We start from the raw sequence: 25,529 nt of genomic DNA on the forward strand, positions 1-25,529 counted from the left end.
CAAGAGCTGGAGCTCGAGGTCTCCAGGGCCTTGGCCCTGAGTAGGCGATTTTCTTTAAAACTCGGAGGCGCTCTATTCCTTTAAATTCAGGCAACGAGACAGGCAGGTGTCAGCCAATAACCTTAGAAGATGAGAAAGTGCCAAAGGAGACGCGGTTCGTCTTCTACAAGAGCGATAGTATCAGTAACACGGTTTTCAGTAAAAATAGGTGAGCGAAGAGTAAAGATGTCTCTAACGTGCTAAGTAGGTCCGTGGCTTGGACCCAGATTTGACCGAGCTCTGCCGAGTGCGAAGAACAATGTCCGCAGGGTTCCCGGTTCAGCCCGGTACTCGCTTCTCCTTCCCCGGCTCACTCGCACCAGCAAGCTGCGCTCTTCAGTCGCTCTCGATCGCCTGTTCCCCAAGCTGCCTATCCCGGGGAGAACGGGCCGTTCGGGCGCCGCCAGGACCGCAGAGAGCGCGGCGCGCATCCCGAGCACGCTGGCTCCCCGAAGCCGGGCACCGGGTGCCGAGCCGCCACGCAGGTCTAAGTGCCCACTGAGTGCGCAGCCGCCCTCCGCCGCCGAGCGTCCCGGGCGCGCTATCTGCAGCCGGCTGGGCTGTGCGGGCGCTCCCCTGGTATGTGTTCTCACAAAGGTGTGTTTGCTAAATCCACTGCCCGGGTGTACCCTCCAACCGGAGTGCGGAGCACCCTGGGCCCGGAGCGGTGTCTTGGCGGCCAGGCCGCGGGGGCGACGAGAGCCGGTTCAAGTTCCCCAGCTTCAGGCTGGGAAGAGGGAGCGCAAGGGCGGGGCGGCTGCGGCCCGCTCGGAACGCCGGTCTCCCAGCTGCGGGGTAGGTTCCGAGCGCTCTGCGCGTTTTCGGACACTTTGGCTGGCTCGCCCCCCAGCCCAGCCACAGGGACAGAGCGGACGTGGGGCTCGGAGCTGCGTGCGGTGCAGCGAGGCGGGGCAGCGGAGCGGGCGCTCTCTTTCCCTACCGGAGTCTGCAAAAGTGAACTGGAAAACAGCCGCCGAGCGCAGCCTCCTCCCTCTTCCCCGGCGCCGCCGCAGCCCCGGCTGGGGGTGGGGGGAGTTCCCCCGGGCTAGCTGGAGGGGAAGCGGGTAGCCGGGCTGCAGCAGCCGCACCTCCTCCGCCTTCCTCTCCACCCCCGTCCCCTGGGCTCCACGCCGCATTTCTTTGTTTTGAAAGCGCCTCCTCCGCCCAGAGGCTTTTCCCCCGGCGGGCAGGCTCTGACGGGGGGGTGGGGCCTCTGCCTGCAGGCCCCGCCCCCCACTTAGCCCGGACCCCACCCGGGGTTCAGCCTCCATTTCCCCTTTCCTCCCCGCTGCGACCCACGAGGCGCGTCCTCACTTGCCAGACATCAAAAGGAGCTAGGGAATTGTTAAGGGGAAGTTACTAGCAGGGCGCGCAGAGACCCACCCACCTGGGGCCAAGTCTGGAGACCCGCCCCCTCCCGCGGGAACCCCACCTGAGCCCCGCCCCCCGCATCACAGCAGCCTGACATTCCCACAGCCCAGCGTGCACCCAACCCCGCCACCCCCGCTACCCCGGTGTCGGCCGAGTGCTCTATTTATGTTTGAGCCTAGCGATTTGCATAGGCCCAGCCCCTCGCCCTAGGTCCCCCTATCAGTGCCCCGCCTCAGCCCTGACGTCACGATGGAGGCACCACCTCTTGTGCCCATACAAGGAGCGGCGGGCCCTAAATGGCAGCGTGGCGTCGCGACAGCGTGTGCGTGTCGCGCTTCCTTGTGCCGTTTATAGGGTCCCGGCACTTCCGCTGTCGGGTTAGAAGCGGCGCGGTCATGGCGGAGCGCGGACAGCAGCCTCCTCCCGCGAAACGGCTGTGCTGCCGGCCGGGCGGCGGCGGAGGTGGCGGCGGGGGCAGCAGCGGCGGCGGCGGCGCGGGTGGCGGCTACAGCTCTGCCTGTCGGCCGGGCCCGCGGGCGGGCGGTGCGGCTGCAGCGGCGTGCGGGGGCGGCGCGGCGCTGGGGTTGCTGCCGCCGGGCAAGACCCAGAGCCCCGAGTCGCTGCTGGACATCGCGGCGCGCAAGGTGGCGGAGAAGTGGCCGTTTCAGCGCGTGGAGGAGCGCTTTGAGCGCATCCCCGAGCCGGTGCAGCGCCGCATCGTCTACTGGTCCTTTCCCCGCAGCGAGCGGGAGATCTGCATGTACTCGTCCTTCAACACCGGGAGCGGCGCCGCGGGCGGCCCCGGCGACGACAGCGGCGGCCCCGCCGGCGCGGGCGGCGGCGCAGGCGGCGCGGGCAGCGGCAGCTCCTCGTCTTCGCCGGCCGCCACCTCAGCCGCCACCGCCGCCGCCGGGGCCGGGAGCCCGTCGGTGGGGGCCGCCGGTACGGCGGACGGCGGCGACGAGACACGGCTGCCCTTCCGCCGGGGCATCGCGCTGTTGGAGAGCGGCTGCGTCGACAACGTCCTGCAAGTCGGTGAGTCACGGAGCTGCCGCGGGGCCGTGTGTCCGTCCGTCAGTCCCTCGGGGGCGGGGCGCCTGCCCCTTCTCCGCGGAGCAGCCCCTCAGCGCGGCGTGCGCCCGCACCCCCGCTCGGTGCCCTCACTGGCCCGGACGGTCCTCCCGAGCGGAGCGCCCATTTCCTCCCCGCCCCTCCCCGCCCCCTGTCTCCCCGGACGGGCCAGCGCGAGTGGGAAATGAATCAGCAGGACGCGCCCCGCGGCGGGGTCGGTGTCGGGTGCTCGGGACCCGTTCCGTTCCCCGCCCTCCTCCCGGGGAGCACGTCCTGGAGGGCTGCTCGCCTTTTTTGAGGGGTGGATGTGGACAAAGGCGCGGGCTGACGGCCGGGCTCCGGCGGAGAGTGTGTGGCGGGGCCGTGCGGGGCGGGGGAGGGGGCGCGGGCCCCACAGACAATGCCGGCCGGGGCCGAACGGGCTGCCCCGCCGCACTCTGGGCTCTCCCTCCTCTCTCCTCTTGTCTGTCGTTCGCTCCTCTTTCTTTCTCGTCTTCCCCCTCCCGCCCCTTCGTTTTGAGGGGAGGCGAATACATTTTAAGGCCACTCCGCGGTCGCTCCTCTTAGGGCTTCGACGGGCTGGCTGCCGCGCCGCTCCGGGGCCGCCGCGGCGTCTGGTCTGGCCCGGGCGAGCTCCGTGGCCGCCCGGGGATTTACGTGTCTTTTCCCTTCCGCGTCTCCCCCGTCTCAGAGCGACGCCGGCGGGAGGGGCGGCGGGCTGGACCCTCTCCTGAGGGATCTCTCGCCCTCAGGACACCCCGAATCAAATGGCGCGAGCCCGCGAAGGAGCGGCTTGCGCTTCCCTTTTCTTCGGGGCAGCGGCGGGGCCGGGGGCTCTTGCGCCTGAGTTCCGTGTGCGCCGGGTGGCCGGCGGCCGTGCTCGGGGCGGGCCGGGGGCAGTTGCGGGCTCTGCGCTCGCAGCCGGCGGCTGCCGGGGCGCGAGGCTGAGGGGCTCCGCGGCGGCTCCCGCGTCCCTCCCGGCGCGGCCGCCTGGCAGCCGGGCACGACCCCGCACTTTGTTCCCATTTTCAGGTTTATTTGTGCCCCTTTCAGTTTTCTGTCACCCTCCGAAAAGGAGAAACCAAACAAAAGAGTCTCTATTTCTTTTCAGGGCTTGCAAAGTAGAAGATATTTGACAAAGGCAAGAGAAGGACTTGTGATTTAAAGCCGTACAGCCCTCCTTTCTCTGTTAGACCATGAGAGTTTTCTCAGATACGGAGTCTAAAAGCTTTCCCTGCCCCCCCCCCAGTTTTTTTTTTTTTTTTTTTAATTTTTGTTTGTGTGTGCGTGTGTGTGTGCTTTTTTCTGGCCAGATATCCTTTTCAGCCATAGCGATGGGGGATGTTTGAGCTGACTGAAAAGAACAATGCTTTAGTGAAACTCCCCCTCCCCGGATTTTTCTCCTGATTGCAAATGGCATATTTTCTACCCCCTCCCAGATTGCTGTGGTGAACCGGGTACCTAATGCGTGGGGGAGAGGCTTGGAAGCATCACAGTCTCTGCTTTTTAATTCTTTTTTCCGTAGTCAATTCCTTTTATTCTTATCTTTGGGGGTTTGGTGGGAGTCTGGATAGGGGCTCCAAGAGAGAATTCAGATTTGTTTTAATCCTGTCTGGTTAATTTGAATTCTAATGCAATCTGCAAATGTGATTTTTCTGCATGATCATTTATTTCCAAAGGCATCCCCTAGTGTTGCCTTTTCTAGTCTGGGCACCTTTTCCTTCTGTCTTAGAGGGTGTTCAACTTTTGAGGCTACCCATCCATCCTTTTTAAAAAAATCTAATTAACAATCCTTCAAGTTTTTTTTGTTTGTGTTTTTTTTTTGTGTGCCTTTTTTCTTATTTCCTGCTGCCGGTTGAAACGGATTGAAGGTGTCTATGGGTTCTCAGTATAACAAACTAGAGTTTGTGAATTTTTATGGCTTGGCTGGCAGCGTTGAGTTTTGGGTTTTTTTTTCCCCTTCTGTGCTTGATTCTGCTTGCAAGCAATGAGGAATGACAGGAGAGCACATAGGGAGGGTTTCTTGGCTGATTGCATTTAAGCCAGGAATTCACTGTGAAAATAAAGCCAAGGAGTGATAAATAAAAGATGCAATCTTCTCTAGGAGACAGACACACAGCGTGGGCTTTGCCTGCTTTCATCAGTGAAGAGGCCTGGGTGAGTTGTAAAAGAAAATGCTAACTTTTTGAATAGTCCCCAAAGGGGAAGGAGACCACTGAATGGAGTGCCTGGCATTGGTTCATGTGAAGTAGTATGATGCTTCTTACAGTTTTGAAGATTTGACCACCCCTTTGGAAACACATACTTGCTAAACAAGTGTTGCAGAAATTGTGGAAAATACCTCCCCCCCCCCCCCCCCAGTTCTGCCAGTTTTCTTAAATTCTAAGTCGTATTACTTGTTGTGCCAGTCAGCTTAGAGATAGAAGGCTGTTAAATGCCTGGCAGCTGGCACTGAGATAGAAAACTTATGACCAGAATTTTTTTATTTTTTTTTTATGGAGAATGGAGAGAGTAGTTAGATTAACCATCTAGCTCTAAGTGGTGGTTTGAATTGGTATACTAAGTCAGGAGGCTTATTTTACAATTTTGTGATTTGAGGTAGAACTCTTTCACTTTAGGACCTGAAATGAAACAGAACAGAGTACGGTGTTGATAGCATCATAAGCAATTTTCTGGTATTGCAAAATTACAAGTTGTTTGTATAAGGAGTATTTATTGACTTTTGTAGAGATGACTAAATTGTAACTACAATAGGGAAAATCTAGTTGTTGGACTTTACTTTTTACATTTACACTGTTGAAGATTATTGAAGGATTGAGGGACAGAGAATTGAGACATTGCAGAAATTGAACATACTTGTTAGTTATTTTTCAGCTCCTAGATTTTAAGGAGATATTCAGAGTAAAAAAAAAATAGACTTTTGGTGTGGTGTAGTTATAAGCAGTGTTTAATTGTTGCAGAGTTCCCTATCGGCTGATTTTAGGAAGTTTTAGAAGAAAGAGTAGTTTACTTATTTTTGTTAAATAATGATATGTTATCGTTGAAGGTGCTTGTATGTAAATACTGTTGATATCATTTAAGCAATGATTTAGAAGTCACATTAAAAAAATTTCCCCAAAATTTTGCCTGGGAAAGAACTTACCTAATATGACCTAAAATTGTAATTACAAAGGAAAATAAATGGAATTGCATAAACATATCTAAAAATTCCTGTAGGACTGAAAACATAATAAACCAAGTTAAACAGCTAACTGGGGCAAATATTTGTAACATGTTTGACTAAAGGATAACAGAGAAGTCCAAATAATTGGTTAAAAAAAGATGAATAACCCAGTAGAAAAGTGGGTAACACATTTCACAAAGAAATGCACATGATTAAACTTAACTCATCTTCACTCTTTTATAGACTCACAAGTAAAAATAATATGCTATCTTAATCTTACCACGTTGCCGAAAACTAGCAAGATGGGTAGGCAGTACTTGGAATGGGTTGGGGAGGTGTGAGAAGAGGATGCTGCTTCCTTGAGTGAGCAATGCTCATTGCTATTTGGTTTGCAGTACTGAAAGATGAAACAGTCTACGCTTCTGTCAGAAGGGAGCTGATTAAGAAGTACTCGGAGCGGGACAGGGCATGGCTTAGCTTTTGAGCATTAACCTATGATCCAGGAGATGGAGGTTGGATTCCCTGTCAGGGCAAATGCTGGGGTTACAGGCTTGATCTCCAGCAGGGGGCATGCAGGAAGCAGCCAATCAATGACTGTCTCATCATTGATGTTTCAGTCTCTCTCTCCTTCTCTCTTCTTCTCAGAAATCAATAAAGACATATTAAACTAAATTTTAAAAAAAGTATTTGTGGAATACTATGCAACCATGAAAAAGTGAAGTAGATTTACATATACTGACGAGAAAAGGTGACCCGAATATTTCATTTAAAAACATGCCATTTGTTCATATAAGATGGTCAATTTCTGTTTAAAACAAAAAAGACTTGCATATTGATGCATAAAAATGTCTTGAAAAGCTACATGAGCAATCATTGAATAGTGGGTATCTTTGGAGAAAGGCAGTTAAGTGAATGGACAAGGTTTTGTGAGGAATTTTACTTTTCATTTTATGCCTGTCTTATGGTTGGATTTTTCTTAAAACTAAAAATATATTTTTGTAATAAAAATCTTAGAAAAATTATTCTTGTGTTTTTAGTTCATATGTGTATATGTGTGTGTATATATATATTTTTTTCTTTAATTCTCACCTGAGAATGTTTTTTCCATTGCTTTTCAGAGAGAGTGGGGGGGGGAGAGAGAGAGAGATGTGAGAGAGACACATTGATTGGTTGGTTGCCTCCCTCACATGTCCCTACCAGGGCGGTGGATTGAGCCTGCAACCAAGGTACGTTCCCTTGGTCGGAATCAAACCCGAGACTCTTCAGTCCATGGGCCGATGCTCTAACCACTGAGCCAACGTATCCACACACACACGTATTTTTTTAGAACATATTTTTATTGATATTTAGAGGAAGAGAGAAATAGAAATGTTGATGAGAGAGAAACATCAACATCCACCTGCTGCCTCCTGCACACCCCCTGCTGGGAATTGAGCCCACAACCTGGGCATGTGCCCTGGCAGGGAATTGAACCGGTGACCTCCTGGTGCATGGGCTGACACTCAACCACCGAGTCACACCGGCCGGGCTCTATTTTTTGTTTTGGGGTGTGTCCCCCCCCCCCTTTCTGCAGACCTGGTGTAGTTCAATTATTTTTGGCTTTGAAACACAGTTTCCTTATTTGTGACTAAATAATAATTAAAAAAAAATCAAAACAAAACAGGTTTTATATAAGAAGGAAATAGATAAGTTTTAAAATGAGTAGCTTTTTTTTTTTTTTTTTGCTGATTACTTTTTCATTTTGGTAAACACATTCTTACGGTCTTTTAAGATTCATAACTTAAAATTTTATATTTTAGGGTTGGCAAGGTAGTAAAAGGGGTGATCATTACTAGAATTAAGATGGATAAAAATTTTAATCAGCTAATTTATTTAAGGTTAATTTATTGGCCTTTGAGTATTTTGATTTTCTTAAGAATGTGTGATTTCAGCTAGTAATATGTTCAGTGAACAGAATGGCAGTGGAGGAATAACTGATGTTTTCTTTTAAGAAAGCTATCCCTTTAAAAAATTACATGATTGGCTCTGGTTGTTGTGGCTCAGTTGGTTGGGTGTTGTCTTGTGCACCAGGAAGTTGCCAGTTGACTCCTGGTGTGGGCATGTGCTGCCTGGGTTGCAGGCTCCATCTCTGGTAGGGGGCGTGCAGGAGGCAATGGGTTTGAGCTCTCACATGTTTCTCTCACCCTTCCTCTCTTTCTAAAAGTCAATAAACTATTCTTAAAAAAACAAAAAAATTTACACGATTGGATCTATATTAATTCAACATGCTTACGTGCTTTATATTTTTGTGTTAGAAGATCAATTTTCTTCAATGATGCAAAATGAGTTTGTTTACTTTAGGAAACTTGCTTACATATACGTATGATAAAACTCATGTCACGTTAGAAATTTTTATAGGGCAGTCGTTAAACTTGAACTGCTGTTGACCTTCAACTGTTATATTTAAGAGGACAGATATCCTAGAAAAGAAAGCAGGTTATAAGTAAAACATCTTAGAAGCAGAACAGATTATTGGCAACTGTTTTAAAAATGGTAATAAACTGCATGGAACCTACAAAACCATTTTTAGTTACCTTTCAAATAACTATGATACAATTTTAAGAACAGTACTTTCTTAAATAAAAAACACCTAACTTAATTTTCTTGGTTTGTTAATTTTTTGATGTATCGTAACTCAATGTTTAGGGATTATTGTAAATTAGGAAACATGAGCTGTTTTCTCCTTCAAATGGATGGGAAGACTCTCCAGCTCTTTCTGAGAAACCAGTATCAAATGATAATTTGGAGAAAAATGTTACATAGTCTTGTCCCATGAGAAGTGAGTCTTGTTCTCAGTCCTAGCCAGAGTCTCAAAAATAAAGTGTGTTGGTTATATTTGTTTAAAAAATCTGAGTATCTTTCCAGTTTTTGCTTTCAGTGCCTTGTGTTCTGCTGAGAATATGCTTTGTACATGGTTTTTAGTTCTTTAAAAAATAGGATGGTTCCTTTATTTGTTCATCTGAAAAAGGTAGCTCATGCAAGCTTTGGAGAGACTGCAGTACAAACTGCTTTTCATTTTGAACTTAGAGATTGACTTTTACCTGATAGTAAGTGAATTCTGTTGCTAAGGGTATGTGGTTTTTTTATTTGTGGAATTCTTAAGTGAGAACTATTTTTGTGTCAGCTAACATACATTTACATATATTTATGTATTTGTAACTAATTCAATGGTCAAAAGTGAGCAGAAAAGGAATAAATGAACGCAGTTGTCATTTGATTATAGTTATCTCAAACATATTCCAGTGTATAGATGCATTGTTCCATTTCTTCTTAAAACAAAATATGCTAACAGATGAGAAGCCGTTTCTATAAAATACCCTGCATGATAGCTGTTATCCACTTGTAGAGCTATGTAGATTTTAGAGATGAAAAGGTGACATCAATTTCAGCTTCTGTTTTGCTGATGAGAAAATTGATGCACAGACATGTTGAGTAATTTGCAAAGTTAAATTTTGTGTCTCTTTTTTCACTACTCGACTGCCTCTTAATTTCCTGGGATTGTTTGGTAACTCAGAAAAATCTTAGAAATCAGAACAATATTTTTTTTGTTTTGTTAATCTGCACCCAAAGATATTTTTTTCCCATTGATCTTTAGAGAGTAGAAGTGGGGGAGAGAGAGAGAGAAGCATTGATATGAGAGAGACTCATCAATTGGTTGCCTCCCACATGCACCCCAACCAGGGTCTGGGGATAGAACCTACAACCCAGGTATGTGCCCTTGACCTGAAATTGAACCCAGGACCCTTTGGTGCATGGGCAGATGCTCTAACCACTGAGCACATTGGCCAGGGTAGAAGAACAATATATTTATTTTTTGTTTTAAACACATTTAAAATATATTTTTTATTGATTTCAGAGAGAAGAAGGGAGAGAGAGAGAGACATCAATGATGAGAGAGTCATTGATCTGCCTGATGCACGTCCCCTGCTGGGGGTTGAACCCACAACCCGGGCATGTGCCCTGACTGGGAATCGAACCTCAGTCTCCTGGAGCATAGGTCGATGATCAACTGCCGAGCCACGCTGGCTGGGTGAACAATATTCTTGAATGTAAATTGACTGGACTGTTTCGCTAACATTTTTTTGAATTTTATAAAAGTATTTCTAGACAGTATTTTAATTTTTAGATCACATTCTGATGGCTTCAGTTAAGCAATGATTCTAGCATACTAAATACATGGTAATGTAAAACATTTGTAGACATTTTTGGAAATTGGAAAGATGTTCTAAAATGAGATTAAAGTTCAGGAAAAGTTAGTTATGATTGCTAACTGTGTGAAACTGTATTACAGCTATGTGATTATACATGAAAGTATGCATGCACCCATGTAATAAAGAATTTACTGAAAGTTTAAAGTGCTTTTGCAGAACAACAGAAGTGAACACCCAGTAAGAAATTAGACTGCTCTGAATTGAGTGTTTATGAAAACTTATCCAGTAGTGTCTGTATTTGACCTGTTTTTGTATGTTTTTCAGTGTTGTATGTCCCCCCACCCTCATTGCTAGTAAATGGTATACACATAACCTGTTAGATGCACTTCATTCAAATAATTGATGTAGCCTCAAAACTTAGTAACCTCTCTAAAGTCCTCTTTGATTTGGGGCTCTTTTTTCACTGAGTGAACATGATTTACCATGAGCCTCCTAATACTACTGCAACAACTTTTACTAATAGTAATAATTGCAGTTAACACTTTCATCATACTTAACCATGTGCCTGATACTGTTCCAAGCATTTTATATTTCTTAACAGCCCTATGAGGTACTTTTATTAATCCCTTACTGATGAGGGGATTGAAGCATAGGAAAAAAGTGCAAGTAACTTTTTGCTCAAGGTCACACAGGCTGGTAAATTATGCAGCCAGACACGGCCTGTCTTGTATACTCCTATTGTCTAATATACTGCCTGTGATGCATCATCGTTAGAGAAGATGAACCTAAAGAAGGTTCGCCTTTAAGTTTATAGTCTCTTGCTCCTTTCTAGAATGTCTTTCACTGTGGCCAGAATTTTAAATTGTATTCCTAGCTATGATTTTTAGCATGTATTTTTAAAATTTGACTTGAAAACCTGTATTTTAAAAATGCCTCTTATGAGTGAATTTCAGCTTTGGAGGATGGTTGTGTGGGGTGATTTTGATCATCTTCCGTCAGACATTTTTAACTTTGAAAGAGGAATAACATGTAGGCTAGGTCTAATTGTGGTATATATGCAGTGAAGGTAATTTTTCAAAGTATATTAAAGAAATTACATATTTATCTCATTTAAGCACCTTTTTAAATGTTATGAGTAAAAATTACACTATTTCTTATTGCTGGTAAAAAGATTTAAATTCTTTGAAAAAGAGAGTTTATTGAAAGGATGTTAATTGGAAGGATGCAGTAGAACCTGCCAGTACATTGAAACTCTTACTAACTGAATAAGCTAATCAGATAAATTGGAAGCTCATTTAGTGAATTAATGTGCTTAAAATTCAGGTGACATACTGCCTGGTCCTGGTTTATTTAACAGTTTGTTTACTGAAAGCATTTTTCATTGTTAAATGGTGTCAGATCCATAATATTGGAAGGTGTTATACAGAAAATACGCATAAGAGGATAGCATGAGTTTACAGAAGCAAGGTTTGAATTTTTGTACTTAATTTAATTACACCAGTACAATTTAGAGTGCTGTATGTGCCACGTTGTACTGTACCTATTAAATACTTGCTGACAGTGATGAGCATTTTTATACGTGAATTATAGGTATTTTATAATTTCAGTATAAAGGGCAGAGACTGGAGCTTCTTCCAGTGTTGCTATTGGTCTTTCTTGGTAAAGGCCTGCAGAAGTCCAAAGGTAGGACACTGTGTTTGTTATTGCTGAACCTTTGCATCCCTGCTACTGTTTTATGTTAACTCATTTCTACAGAGAAGGTGGTCATGAATTTTATAAGTGTTTTTCATAAAATAAACCTTTAAAACTCAAGTCCGAAGTTTATAATTGATTGTTGTATGTGAGTAAGGACTTCTTTTTACATGTTTACCCTGTTTCTTTTTGTTTTGTTTTTTTAGCATTCTTTAAGCTTCATTTTTTCCCTTAGCATTCTTTAAGCTTCTTTAGCACTTAAGATTTTGTACTCTTGCCATCATTTACTAGTTCTCTCTTCCTTCAATTATCTCTCTCCCTCAGTTACCATCTGTTTAACTTTTGTTTTATACTTTCTTTAGACCTGTAAAGCTGAGGACTGAAAATGAACAATGGCTGCTTTATGATGATGGTGGAATCAAGTGAGACTTGAGGGCAGGAGAAGGAGTAGCCTGAGAGCTTCAGTTCCCTCCCTCCCTGCTCTTCCTCTCTCCCTTTCATTTTTGGAATGGGAGAATAGAATGGGGGGAGAGAGATGTAAAAGGAAAGTAGGAAAAAAGGCAAGAAATTGGAAGAGGTAGACGTACCAACAGAGAGAATGTATTCCATTCCTCTCTTTCCCTGCAGTTGCCCTCTCCCCTCCAACCTCCCTTGATTTAGGGAAATAAAACTGAGGTCACAAGGACCAATGTGTTCTGCTGCTTGGCTACTATTTTTAGCCTGGCTCTATATCAGGCTGGCACCAGGCCATGATGGCACATAGCCAGCACGTTGTGGGACTGCTGGCAAGTGTCAAAACCTAACTTTTCAGGTATCAAACGAAACTAATTTTCAGACATATTCTGTGCTGTGATATTCTACTTACCTCTCCTTTTTTAAAATGCATGTACGTGTTGTTTTGTTTGTTTTTTGCTTTTTTAAAGAAGGGATTCATTTTTGATAGTAGTCATACTGCTATAACTATTTTAGATGGGAGAAAGACTTACATGCAGCTCAGTAATTTTGGTTTTGTGGCAGCACCAAGAGGTGTGAAATTTGCCCGATTAATTTAATATTCCTTGGGCATCTTTAAAATTGCCATTGCTGTTGAAGTGTGGAGACTGAATTGGTTTATATAATTATATGTGTCATCAGTTAAAGAAAAAAACATACTGATTTTCCTGCAGTTGTCAGTGTTCCCTTTGCTAACAAAGTTGTCTGTGTTTAGGTTTAGTTAGTGCTATAGGAATATACTTAACAAATAAAAAAGCCCTCTATTTATTCTTGTAGGAAGCAGCTAAGTTTTGGTTGAAATGTCAGTACCTGGGTCTGGATTTAGTATACCCTAGAGCCGGTATTATGAGGGTTATATTTGCAAATTGAGTTTCAAACTTTTAGATGCATGTGTAAACTTAAGGACTTACTTGATTATCAGTTGTATTCACAAAGAAGAACATGTTTTATTTGTTCTTGAGTAATTTTGGAAAGAAGTAAACTGTGAATATGTATGTTTGGAAGGGACTCTGGTAGGAATAACAATATTTATATTCTTTCCATAGTGGTACACAGAAAAGCTGAGGGTAGGTTAGGTATGATTTTTGGTGTACCATGGACCACACTAAATATGAATAGAAATAAGGATGGTAGTCAATGAATAGTGGTGTAATGTACTTAGATCTGTTGGGTTGCAGGGCAACATTTAGTTAGTGCATTGATCTGATGTCCTTCTTAAGATAGAACAAAATAATTGGCCAAAATAACTAGAAATAGAATCAAATTGATTTTTTCCCCCTCTCACTTTGTCTTTAAGGTAGCTATTGGGTGAATTCTACTGAGTTCACGTCTGTGAAATAAGAAAGCATAAGGTGAAGAAAACACAATACAATTAAAAAATGGGAAGAAGACCCAAGTAAACATTTCTCTAAAGAGGACTTACAGATGGCCAATAGCCATATGAAAAGATGCTCAGCATTACTAAGTAGAGAAATGCAAATTAAAACCACAATGAGATATCACCTCACACCTCATCAATAAATCAACAAACAACAAGTATTGACGAGGATGTGGAGAAAAGGGAACCCTTGTGCTTTGTTGGTGGGATTCCAAATTGGTGCAGCCCTATCAAAAACAAATAATTAAAAATTTAACTGCCACATGACCCAGCAATTCCACTTCTGGATATTTATCCAAGAATAACCAAAATACTAATTTTGCACCCTATGTTCATTGCAGCATTATTTACAGTAGCCAAGATATGAAGTTATTTACGTATCCATTGATACATGATTGGATAAAGACGTGGTACATATATATAATGGAATATTACTCAGCCATAAAAAAGAATGAAATCTTGCCATTTGCAACAACATGGGTGGACCTAGAGGGTGTTATGCTCAGTGAAATAAGTCAGAGAAAGACAAATACTGTATGGTCTCACTTATATGTAAAATCTAAGGAACAAAATAAAGGAACAAACAGAACAGAAACAGACTTATAAATACAGAGAATATTTTGATGGTTACCAGATGGGAGGAGGTTGGGAGGCTGGGAGAAAAAGGTGAAGGGATTAAGAAGTGCAAATTGGTAGTTACAAATTAGTTGTGAGGATATAAAGTACAACATAGGGAATATAGGCAATAATATTGTAATAACTATGTATGGTGTCAGGTGGGTACGGGACTTGTCAGGGGGATCACTTTGTAAGTTATATAAATGTCTAACCGCTATGCTGACACCTGAAACTAATATAATATTGAATGTCAGCTCTAATTGAAAAGAAAATTTTAGAAAATGTAAGGTGAGAGATTAGTGGAAGGTGAATTGCTGGTCTAATCGCTTACAGGAGGCAGATGTTAGAGTTTACATTTTTACATCTTAAAATGAGATGCTTACTTTGCAGATAAGAGCAAGTTGAGCAGCTTGCTATTACTGATCTAAGACTATTTCTTAGGGTGAAAATAAAAATTTAATTAGGAAATGTAATCAGAATGTCTTAGTGAAAGAGTATTGCTAGAGTATCAAGTGTATTGAATTACATCATAGTGTAGTAATTATACCATATGGTAGCTTTCTGTAGTTAGAGGTTATGGTAGGTATTCCAAAAGTGGCTTGGAGATAGATCCATTGATCTATGTATGTATGTTTCTGCAGATAGGTGTGTGTGGTATAAAATTTAGTATGATGCATAGAACATTGTAATCTACTGGATGGTAGTAGGTAAGTGACTATCTTTTGGATCCTTAATATAGATTTTATTTAGGTGAGTCATGTAAAAGATGTCAGCTCCAGCTTAACTAACAAGCTTGATTAAAACCAAAGCCCAGAAGGTAGTTTGACTAGTGCTGTTTAGAACCTTTATAAGCAAAGTGCTCAAATGATGTTTCTCATTGGAACTTACCAGAGCAGTTTCTTTGCGGTTTTCATGGGTCTTTCTTAGCAATGTATTAAAAAGGTATTTTGTCTAAGCTGTTTCATAAATAGCAGGAAATTCCAAAGTACTGGATAGTATTGCATTTTGCTTTTAAAAACGACTATTGCAGTGGGAAAAAGTTTTTTAAAAACTATGTATTTTAACAATTTATGGCAAAGTACTTTTATTTTAAAATGGACAGATTTTTTTAAAACATTCTTGTTTGAACAGTAATTTAAGTTTCATCCATGATTTTTCATGCTTATTTTTTATAATTTGTTTGTAGAGTTTATAATATTGGGTTTGTTAGGAAAAAAGTTGGTGATATCAGATCAGTGACTAAGTTTATTAAAAATTCAGTGTATGTATTAGGTTTGAATTGGTATGAGTCGCTCATTGCTTAGCAGTGGCTTGTCTTTTGATTTTGGTAAGTCATGAGACTTCTGTGCTCTTCTGTAACATTTATCTTTTGACACATAATGATATGGTTTGTATTTTTTAACCTGTGTGTGTATATGTTTGGGTCTGGGAAAGGAATGTGGTAGTGATGAGCTAAGTGGTGGTGGGTTAAACTCAGGAAAGCACAAATTCAAGTAGTCATGTTTAAATATAGAGGGTTCCTTTCCTCCCCGTCTTTCATTTTAGGAATTTATTATTTCATTGGGCTGCTTATTTAATGTCATTATATAACAACTTATTTTTTTTCACTTACTCCCTTCCCCTCCATTCTTCCTGTTAAAGATAGTGACAGTTCGGAATGTAATCTGTGAAAGTTCACTGCATGACATTCTATTTTATGGTAGTATTGGGAGGTGTTGAATATTGTATCTCTAAAAGGCTAATTTCAAAAATTCACTTCTTGAATTGATGTTTCCATCTTTGATCCTTTAGAATTGTGGAACAGCTAGTTTTCTCCTTTTTGGTTTGCTTTTATTTTATTTTATTTTTTAAATATATCTTTATTGATTTCAGAGAGAGGAAGGGAGAGGGAGAGAGAGATAGAAACATCAATGTAAGAGAGTCATTGATCGACCGCTCCTTGCACGCCCCGGACTGGGGATCAAGCCCGCATCCCGAGCTTGTGCCCTGACCGGGAATCGAACCCCGATTGCCTGGATCCTAGGTCGATGCTCAACCGCTGAGCCATGCCTGGCCGGGCAGGTTTGCCTTTTTAAACACTTAAAATTAAGCTTTGAACCCAACTCTTTCAAGAAGCCTTATTTAATAAATCTAGAGAAATCTATGCTCTGACTATTTCAAGAAGCCTTACTTGAGAAATCTAGAACCATCATACTGTTTTAAAAAAAGATATAATGGTAAACCAGGTACATTTAGATAATCAAGTTTTTTTCCAGTAAAAGTAGGTAGGGTTTGTTGCAGAGACTGACACTGCCTGTCTGATTATGGCCTTTTCTAAACTCAAGAGCACAAATGTGGAACTCATCTTTTATTATTATTATTTTTAATCCTCACCTGAGGATATTTTTTTCCCCATTGCTTTTCAGAGAGAGTGGGTGGGGGGGTGGGGGGGGAGAAAGACAGAGAGAAAGAAACATCGATGCAACAGAGAGACATTGATTGGTTGCCTCCTGCATTTGCCCTGACTGAGGCCAGGGATTGAGTCTGCAACCGAGATACGTGTCCTTGGCTGGAACGGAACCCGGGACGTTTCAGTCCTCAGGCCGACGCTCTGACCACTGAGCCAAACCGGCTAGGGCAGAACTCATCTTTAATGTAAAAATTGTAGGAAATGAGGGACAGTTTCTTATGAGAAATCAGAAAATCAAATTCTTTGTAGGATTGCAGGTTTCTAAGCATCTTTGATAGAGGGAGCAATAGTTGGCTATAAAAGAATTCAAAACATGAAGTGGTATAAAATAAATGTAAGAATATTCTGCCACATACTGTTAGAGTCATTTTGAGTTTCCCAAATGTCTAGTTTTGTTTTTTGGGATGAGAATCAGAGTATTTAAGATAAGTACAAAGTTCCTTTTTGGAGTGGAAGTGAATCTGATAGATTGAATAAAAAAATACTGGCAAGTTTTAAATCCAGGCCAGCCAACTATAATAGTATTAATTATGTAGTGTGTATATAGTGGACATTGAAATGTCACTTGAATGAATGATAGACTTAGGTTATATGCCAATCTTTGTGGGTGCTGATGAAATTCTGTTGGTTGAAAATAGTAGCTCCAAGTTCTAATTTCTGTTTGATTTTCTGAATCCAAGTTGCATAACTTAGTCTCCTAAAAGGTATTTGGAATGGAAAATGACCACAAGATAGGCAGGTTAGTTTTTAGGATTTGGTTTATTATCATCATCAATACATTTCTACAGATACCATGTGAGGTTTATTTCTAACTTACTTGAGGGGTCTTTTAAAAAAATTTATTTTTTTATTGTTGACAGTATTACAGATATCCGGCATTTCCCCCCCTCCACCCAGCCTCTACCCCACCCCAGGCCTTCCCCACACTATTGTCTGTGTCCGTGGACTATGTATATATATTCATATAAGTTCTTTGGTTAATCTCTTCTTGCCTGCCCCCCCCTTCCCTCTGAGATCTGTCAGTCTGTTCCATGCATACATATCTCTCGACCTATTTTGTTCGTCAATTTATTTTGTTCATTAGATTCCACATATAAGTGAGATCATGTGATATTTTTCTTTCTCTGACTGGCTTATTTCGCTTAGCATAACTTCCTGGTCCGTCCATACTGTCGCAAAGGGTAAGAGATCCTTCTTTACAGCTGCATAGTATTCCATGGCGTAAATGTACCACAGCTTTTTTATCCATTCATCTACTGATGGTCACTTGGACTGTTTCCAGATCTTAGCTATTGTAAATAACACTGCTATGAACATAGGGGTGCATATATTCTTTCTGATTGGTGTTTCAGGATTCTTAGGATATATTGCCAGAAGTGGGATCGCTTGGTCAAATGGCATTTCCATTTTTAATTTTTTGAGGAAACCCCATACTGTTTTTATCCCTGATGAACGTAGATGCTAAAATCCACAACAAAATATTAGCAAATTGGATCCAGCAATACATTCAGATGATCATACACGATGACCAAGTGGGATTTATTCTGGGGTTGCAAGGCTGGTACAGTATTCACAAATCAATAAATGTGATACATCACATAAGTAAAATGAAGGATAAAAATCACATGTCATATCAATAGACACAGAAAAATCATTTGATAAAATTCAGCACCCATTTATGATAAAAACTCTTAGCAAAGTGGGAATGGAGGGATCATACCTCAGCATAATAAAGGCCATATATGACATACCTACAGCCAACATAATACTCAATGAGCAAACACTAAAAGAATTGCCCAGCCAGTGTGGCTTGGTAGTTGAGTGTAGACCTATCATCCAGGAGATCGCAGTTTGATTTCCCGGTCAGGGCACATGCCTGGGTTGTGGGCTTGATCCCTAGCTGGGGACGTGCAGGAGGCAGCCAATCAATGACTCTCTCTCATCATTAATGTTCTCTCTCTCTCTCTCTTCCTCTCCCTTCTTTCTGAAATCAATAAAATATATTTTAAAAAGCAACAACAAACAATAAAAAACCACTAAAAGTGTTTCCCTTGAGAAGAGGAACAAGACAGGGATGTCCACTTTCACTACTCTTACTCAACACAGCACTGGAAGTCCTAGCCACGGCTATCAGGAAAGAAGAAAACATAAAAGGTATCCAAATTGGAAAGGAGGAAGTAAAACTCATTATTCGAAGATGACATAATATTGTACATGGAAAACTCTAAGGACTCCACTAAAAACCTACTAGATTTAATGAAAGAATTCGGCAAAGTTGCAGGATACAAAATTAATATCCAGAAATTGATGGCATTTTACTATACCAGTAATGAACTCACAGAAAGAGAAAATAAAAACAATCCCCTTTACCATTGCAACAACAACAAAAAAGATACCTAGGTATAAACTTAACCAAGGAGCTAAGGGACCTGTACTTGGGAAACGATAGGACATTGAAAAAAGAAATAGAGGAAGATACAAACAAGTGGAAGCATATACCGTGTTTATGGATCAGAAGAATTAACATCATTAAAGTGTTTATGTTACCCAAAGCAATCTATGGATTCAGTGCAGTCCCTATTGAGGGGACTTTTTCTTCAAGCTTGTTAACTTGCTAACAGTATTGGCCAAAAAGCTGTGCTGAAAACAGTTTTTTTAATCCTCACCCGAGAACACATTTCTGTTGATTTTAGAGAGAGAGAGACGTTGATCCGTTGCCTCCCACGCACATCCCAACTGGGGATTGAACACACAAGCTGGGTATGTGCCCTGATGGGGAATCAAACCCGAAACCTTCTGGTGTACAGGACAGTGCTCCAATCAGCTGAGCCACCGAAAACAATTTTTTAAATTAGATAATTCTAACTTCTAAGAAAATAACTTGGACATTCCTGTGTAGAACAGCAGTACTTTGGGTTGCTCAAGAAAATAACTTTGAATTGTAAATACCTTTGAGGGTTAAAGAGATTGCTTTTCCTTTTAATCTGATATTTCACTTTTTAAAGGAACGGGCAAAAATAAATTTAATTAGGTTTTTTTAGCCCTTTCCCACCCCAGATTTGCAAAGCACATGTAATTTCAAAGTATCCCACAGATCTCACACATTGTGAAAAGACATTGGCTAATTAATAGGAATGGTTTATTAAACTGGTCTACAAAATACTGATGACTTTCCCTTGAGGTAGGCTTCTCTTAAGACTCAGTTTTTCATAAAATGGGATATACCAACCAGTTTTTTGAACAGTAATTTAACCATAAGGGTGTATTCCTAATGTTTGGTTCATGACAGGGATGGGTTATTCAGGTACTGGATACCCACTTGTTCCCATTTGCCTAGTCAGTCTTGCTTTACGTCTCTTTTTCTGTCATAATTATGAATAAGTCACCTCTTTTACTCTTAGAAGTATTCCAGTTCAGATGATAAACTATAAGGTTTTTATCTTATTTTTAAGAAAGAAGAGGGCAGTTAATAAATCATTTAACATTATATTCTTGTGTTTGCATGCACACACACTCCAACCTGTGTGTAGGGAGAGAGCTAGAGGAAGGGAGGGAAGGAAGACTTGTTTGAGGCTGAAAGGAGATGGCTTAATCTCTGGTCTTCATCAGGTGGCTTCATTCAATCTCTTTTAGATAGGAAATATATTTCTGTCTTGGTTCTTGTTCACAACAAAAGGAAGCAATTAATTAAAGATTCTCAGTATCCATCGGTTTGATTGTGATGTGTCCCATCATGCTCCTCCACCCCTTTGCCCCACCCCCCCTTTTTTTTTTACAGTTTAAAGACATACATTTTTTTATCCTTATTTAATGTTAAGGGGTTTTTTTGTTTGTTTGTTTTTTAGCATATGCTTGTATTGATGATACAATTCTGTTTGCACATTTTTTGTTCAAAAAATGGTTGATGTTCACAGGTACTGCTCTTTTTAGGTACTTGCAGTTAGCCACTTCAGTGAGTGTCATTTGCTAATCACATGGCCATGAGCTAGGAGAAGATGCCTAGCCCATCAGGAGAGTAGAGTCTCCTTCATTGCGTCTTGTCTTACTACCTGTGTACTTATTGCCAGACCACTTACTGGCTCTGGGCTGCCTTGAGTCCTTATAAAATGGGAATAATTATACCTCTGTCACCTCTATCATGAGGCTGTTAAGAAACTCACATGGGAATACATGAAAATACTTGAATTCTAAACAGTTACACAAAGGGGAAATATATTATTGTTATGCAATGTTCCAGTTTTACCTAATTTAATTCATTTATTATTCTAGTTTTCTATATTTTCCCCAAACCCTGCAATCATCATGTATTTATTTTGTAATCAGAAGGGACACACTGTTTCAGAAAAGTCTGTGTTATTATCATTAAAACATTAAATTTCCCCATCTATAGGTTAATCTGTTAATATTTTATGTATGATAATTGTTGCCTGATCTAGTACAGCTAAACAGAACATATATTATTCAACAAAATATGTTATAGTATTAATGTCTTAATGCCTCCCTTGTCTTTTGACCCTAATGGTTGATGAGTTTTGTCTTCGCTTGGAACTCTAGAATTATTCTCCTTATAAAGTGGGAAGCGGCCCAGTGGAAAGGGGCCTGGCTAAGATCAATTTAGTGACATTCAGGAATAGAATGGACAGTTTGTGGATTAACTTAGTCACTTGGAGTTTAGTGTCTGGGCTTCCCTGGATATTTACCATGGCCAAGTAGAAGATGGAATCAGAGACAAAACACTCAGTTGCAGATACATTTCCTGAATTTCTCAAGTCATATTACTGTTTATTAAGATCTACATTTCTTTTCTCTTGGGGACTTGAATCAATAAAAAGGGTTGACTAACCCATTTCCCCTGATTTAAAGATTTACAAATAAAGTATTCAGAAAAATGGTTTCAAGTGAAATTTTTAGAGCTTACTATGAACTGAAATCTTGGTTGTGTAATTTTTTCCCCCCAATTCTATTTTTGGGTAATCTCCTAAGTCCTTACCCTTGAAAGCTGTGCTGATGTGACCTGACTACCTACCCATTCCACACTGTTTTCTAGCTCTCCAGTTAAAGGTCTATTAATGGGCTTTCTGTACTTCTACTGTGTACCATAGAGGCGTTTATTTTCCAATTATGTTTCCTTTTTCTATGTATGTACACACACGTGAGTAAGAGTAGACTTTCATATATTTGTAAGAGTTGTAATAATTATCTCGTAAATTTGGGGCAGGCAGGGATCAGCTCTGCAAAATCCATATTGTAGCCAGGCTGATGTTAGCTGTACTCTCCCCGTACAGAATCTTTGGCGGCTTCCTCTTTCGTTAGAGGACTAAAGCCATGCGTGTGCAAGGCCGGGCATGGTCTGGCCGGGACCCCCATCTGCCTCTTGTACATCTTTTCACTTGCCCTTCAGCTGCCTCCAAGCTGCCCTGCTAGCTGCCTGTGCCCATGTTCTTTTTTCTGCTTGGAATGCTCTTCTCTGCCTAGTTCATAACTTAATTATCAACTTGGCTCAGAGAAATCTGTCAAAGAGTTCTCTCCTTTGTAACCCTAATCATAGTTTCTTATGTGATTTTTGATTGTCTCTTCCATTAGATTTTGTGTGTGTGTGTGTGTGTGTGTGTGTGTATACACTTTTGTATCCACAGCTCCTAGTTGTAAGCAACCTTTTGCACATAGTTAACTCTCAGAAAAAGCTTGTTGAACAAATAGATGAAGGACATGGTTATTTTTGGAAATATTTTCCTAACTCTGCAGGAAGAGGCACTGCTTTTTACTCAGTGGTTTCATCTACCCCTGTCCCACAAAGAATGTGTCCATTTGAAAAAGAGCCCAGTTTTGTGTGTGAGGCTGCTTTGGGCCACTCCCAGATTCCCCAAAGGTACATTTTCATGCATCTCTGCTGTTAGAGGGACCTCCTTAGAAGAGTTTGAGAAGCCCCCTTATCAAGGTCAATTGTATTGGCGTGTAGTTTGTAGGACATGGTCTGAGAAATTTAGGTTTGTTGTGTATTACCTGGGAAAACCCAAATAGACAAAGATTTTGAGAAGATGGTAGAGTGTGTAGTTAGAACTTGCCCACTTGTATAGGTCAGTTCTCTTTCGTTTTTCTCACTTCTCATGGATGAGCAGTTGTGTTGAGTGATGGTGGGCAGGGCATTGGCCTTGGACATAGCTTGTGTGCAGGCTTACTGTGGGCCAAACAGAGGGCCTGTGTGCATCATTTTTTTATCTTTGTTACTTTGTGCCTTTTTGTTTGTGTGTGAGCTTTTCTTTTTCAGTCTTTTTTTTTAAATCATGTTAACCTTTGATCCCTTATGTTAATTGAACTCAAAAGTAGCAGGCTAGGATGATGCATGTAAGAAATAATAATAAAGTATCTGCCACATAAAGTTATCTCTATCTCATTAAAGCAATCTTGGACAAAACTGAACTATAACTTTTTTCAATATCTTCTCTGGGGTATGTGTGTGGGGGGGTTGGGGTCAATTCTAATTTGACACTTGTATTCATTTACTATGTTATATAGTTGCAGCTCATATCTACCACTTTTTGAGTACTAGTTCTTACATGCTTTGAGTACATGCTTTAAAAGCATGATCTCCACTCATGGAAATACTGTGGCTGAGGAAACTGAGACATGAGATGCTAAGTCACTTGTCCAGTAGCACCCAGACCCCCTTAGCTCTCAGGACCTTTTTAGTGTACCACCTTCTTTTTTAAGCATTGCTAGGGGCAGCTTGTGTTCCTGTATGTGCATGAAGGAAACTATTCAGATACCTGCTTTATCTGACACCACTCAAAATCAGCTGCCTGACCTTTGAACAGTGTTCCACAATTTCTGGAATGGGCTACATTTTAGTCTTTTCTCCATGATAGGTAATGGATGTATGACCCATAGTACCTTTTTGTTGCAGAGCTGATACTATACTCAGTTGAGTATGACATTTTTCTTTGCTGAGCTTTTTTAAAAATAGTTTTATTCACAGCATTTGGTGACATTAGTAGTTTGACTTGAAAGAATTACCTTTCTCTCTTTCATCGGTTCCTTAATTTTAGTGGGAGACTTGGGGGCAGTGTATGTAGGAGATACTTCAAAGAGAAGATTAGTATAATAGAAGCTTTGAGAGGCAATTGAGGAGCACACTGCACTGTTACTGGAAGGCAGCTATGGGTGCTGGTGGGTTGTGTTAACAGCCCTATTAATGTAGAAATTTAGCAGTTTGCTGAAGTGCTATGGACATTCTTTTACTACTAAATTATAGCCTAAAGACCTTTCTAACTTACAGAGAAAACCTTAACATTTTCTTTACCTCTTTTGTTTTTTGGAAACTCCTCTGTTTGCAGGTGAGGAAAGATTAGATGTCTTTCCAGGCCACATCCAGGGTCTCTTTATTCTTTACTGTGTGTCGTCATGAGACTGTATAAAGGAATATTTCTGAAGGCTGTTTAATACACTAGTTTAAGATGCCACGATCTTTATTTTTTCAGTTGGGAGTAGGCAGTGTAAGGGTGTGCAGTCTGATTGGCTAATATAAGATAATAAATAAAGTCAGCACTCTCCTTCCTTATAATACGTGTACTATTAGATTTGCCCTGTGCTCTCATTCCTGCTGCCGTCATACCTTCTCCTCGCCATTGAGCTTCTTGTGGGTTCAACTTTTATTCCATAGCTGGGGTCTCTGCAGCAGTGGAAGCTTATTTACTATGTACACTTGCCACAAGTTAAAGCTTAGGAAGTCTATATAACTTGCCATAATTTTAGCACTTTAACTTATTAAGGTACATGTTTTGATGATCTGATTTACAAAAGTGTCATATAAAAAATCCACCTGTGCTGTATAATCGCTGAAGTACTGAGTACGCTCTGCTTTTTATGACCAAGTTATGTGATGAGTAATTACTCTCTAGAGTGAATGGTTCAGAGTGAAATAACTATATGCTTAAGGTGTGATGTGACACCAGATGTAGTTAAGCCCCAAAGGTATGTAATTATCTTACTACTCTTGCACATATACACAAGTACATTTATGCTTATGGCAAGAGTTTTATGTGCAAAAGAAAACTCATTTTCTGATAAAGGAGGAACAGTTCATTATTTTTGAGGGGCTCAGATGTTGTTTGTTGTTACAGGTATCATTTCAATACCTGTGCATTTCTTTAGGGTATCATTTAAATTCATACATCACTGGATTCTAGAGTAAGCCAGCACCGAACTCTGGCTTTCAAATATTAAGAATAATTTAGGAAGTTTCTCAAAGCACCATGTTTATGATTTATAGTCTGCCCCTGTACTCAGTGATTTATACACATCATTCTTGGACTCTATTTTGATCATCAGTTGTATTAATTAAAGGCAGTAAATGTACTTTGCCTTCCTATTGAAAATAAAAACTTTTGTAGTCTACTTAAATTTTTTATTTTATATACAGTTTTCTGTCTGGTCTCATTTTATAGAGCATGAGGAATTAAAGGTAGTACCTTAAGCTCATTTGTCCTTCCTACTTTTAATTCAGTATTAAAATAACATTTTAGTCATATTAAAAAAGATGTGACTGATTTTTTTTTTAATCACAGTTGTACCCATTAAGTGAGTTAAATGTGTTGCTTTTGAATACTGTAAAGTTATCAGGTTACATCAGTTTCCCCCTGTCAAAGGACAGATACGTACTTCAGTTCGGGGATTTGGTTTGTAGTTACGACTTAGCTCCCTGTTCACAAGCCCAGGAGATGAGAATTCCTTAACCTGGGGAACAGTGGAGGCCCAAAGTGGCTGCTAGGTCTTCCCTTGGGCTAGAGAAAGGCGAGTTGAGATACCACTGGCTTTGGGACTCTCTAAAATAGTGGTAATGGTAGCTTACCTGTTTACAATGTGATTCTCTTGAGAGACTAATGTATAGATGCTTTTCAACACAGTATTAGATGGCAGGAGCCAAATGTTAACTTACTGTCTGAGAACAGTACAAACATTTAAAGCTCAAAATTCTTAAAAATGTAATTTATGATTAATTTGTGAAAACAGCACAGTTAGGACACTACCACTGTAGTTAGTATCAATATCTTCAATAAAAGGCTGGTG

The 25,529-nt window shown here is 41.4% G+C and overlaps 1 protein-coding gene across 1 annotated transcript in view; it reads left to right on the plus strand.

Moving 5' to 3' along the window:
- The first annotated feature begins 1,706 nt into the window (after window positions 1-1,706).
- Window positions 1,707-25,529, plus strand: part of ZSWIM6 (zinc finger SWIM-type containing 6) — a 174,822-nt gene continuing 150,999 nt past the window's right edge. The window contains exon 1 of the mRNA XM_087815375.1: window positions 1,707-2,445. Within this exon, the coding sequence (XP_087671501.1) occupies window positions 1,707-2,445 (739 nt within the window). The remainder of the gene's footprint in view (window positions 2,446-25,529) is intronic.

This window comes from Miniopterus natalensis, chromosome 3 (genome assembly GCF_054644295.1).
Source record: "Miniopterus natalensis isolate mMinNat1 chromosome 3, mMinNat1.hap1, whole genome shotgun sequence".
NCBI classification, from domain to species: Eukaryota; Metazoa; Chordata; class Mammalia; order Chiroptera; family Miniopteridae; genus Miniopterus; species Miniopterus natalensis.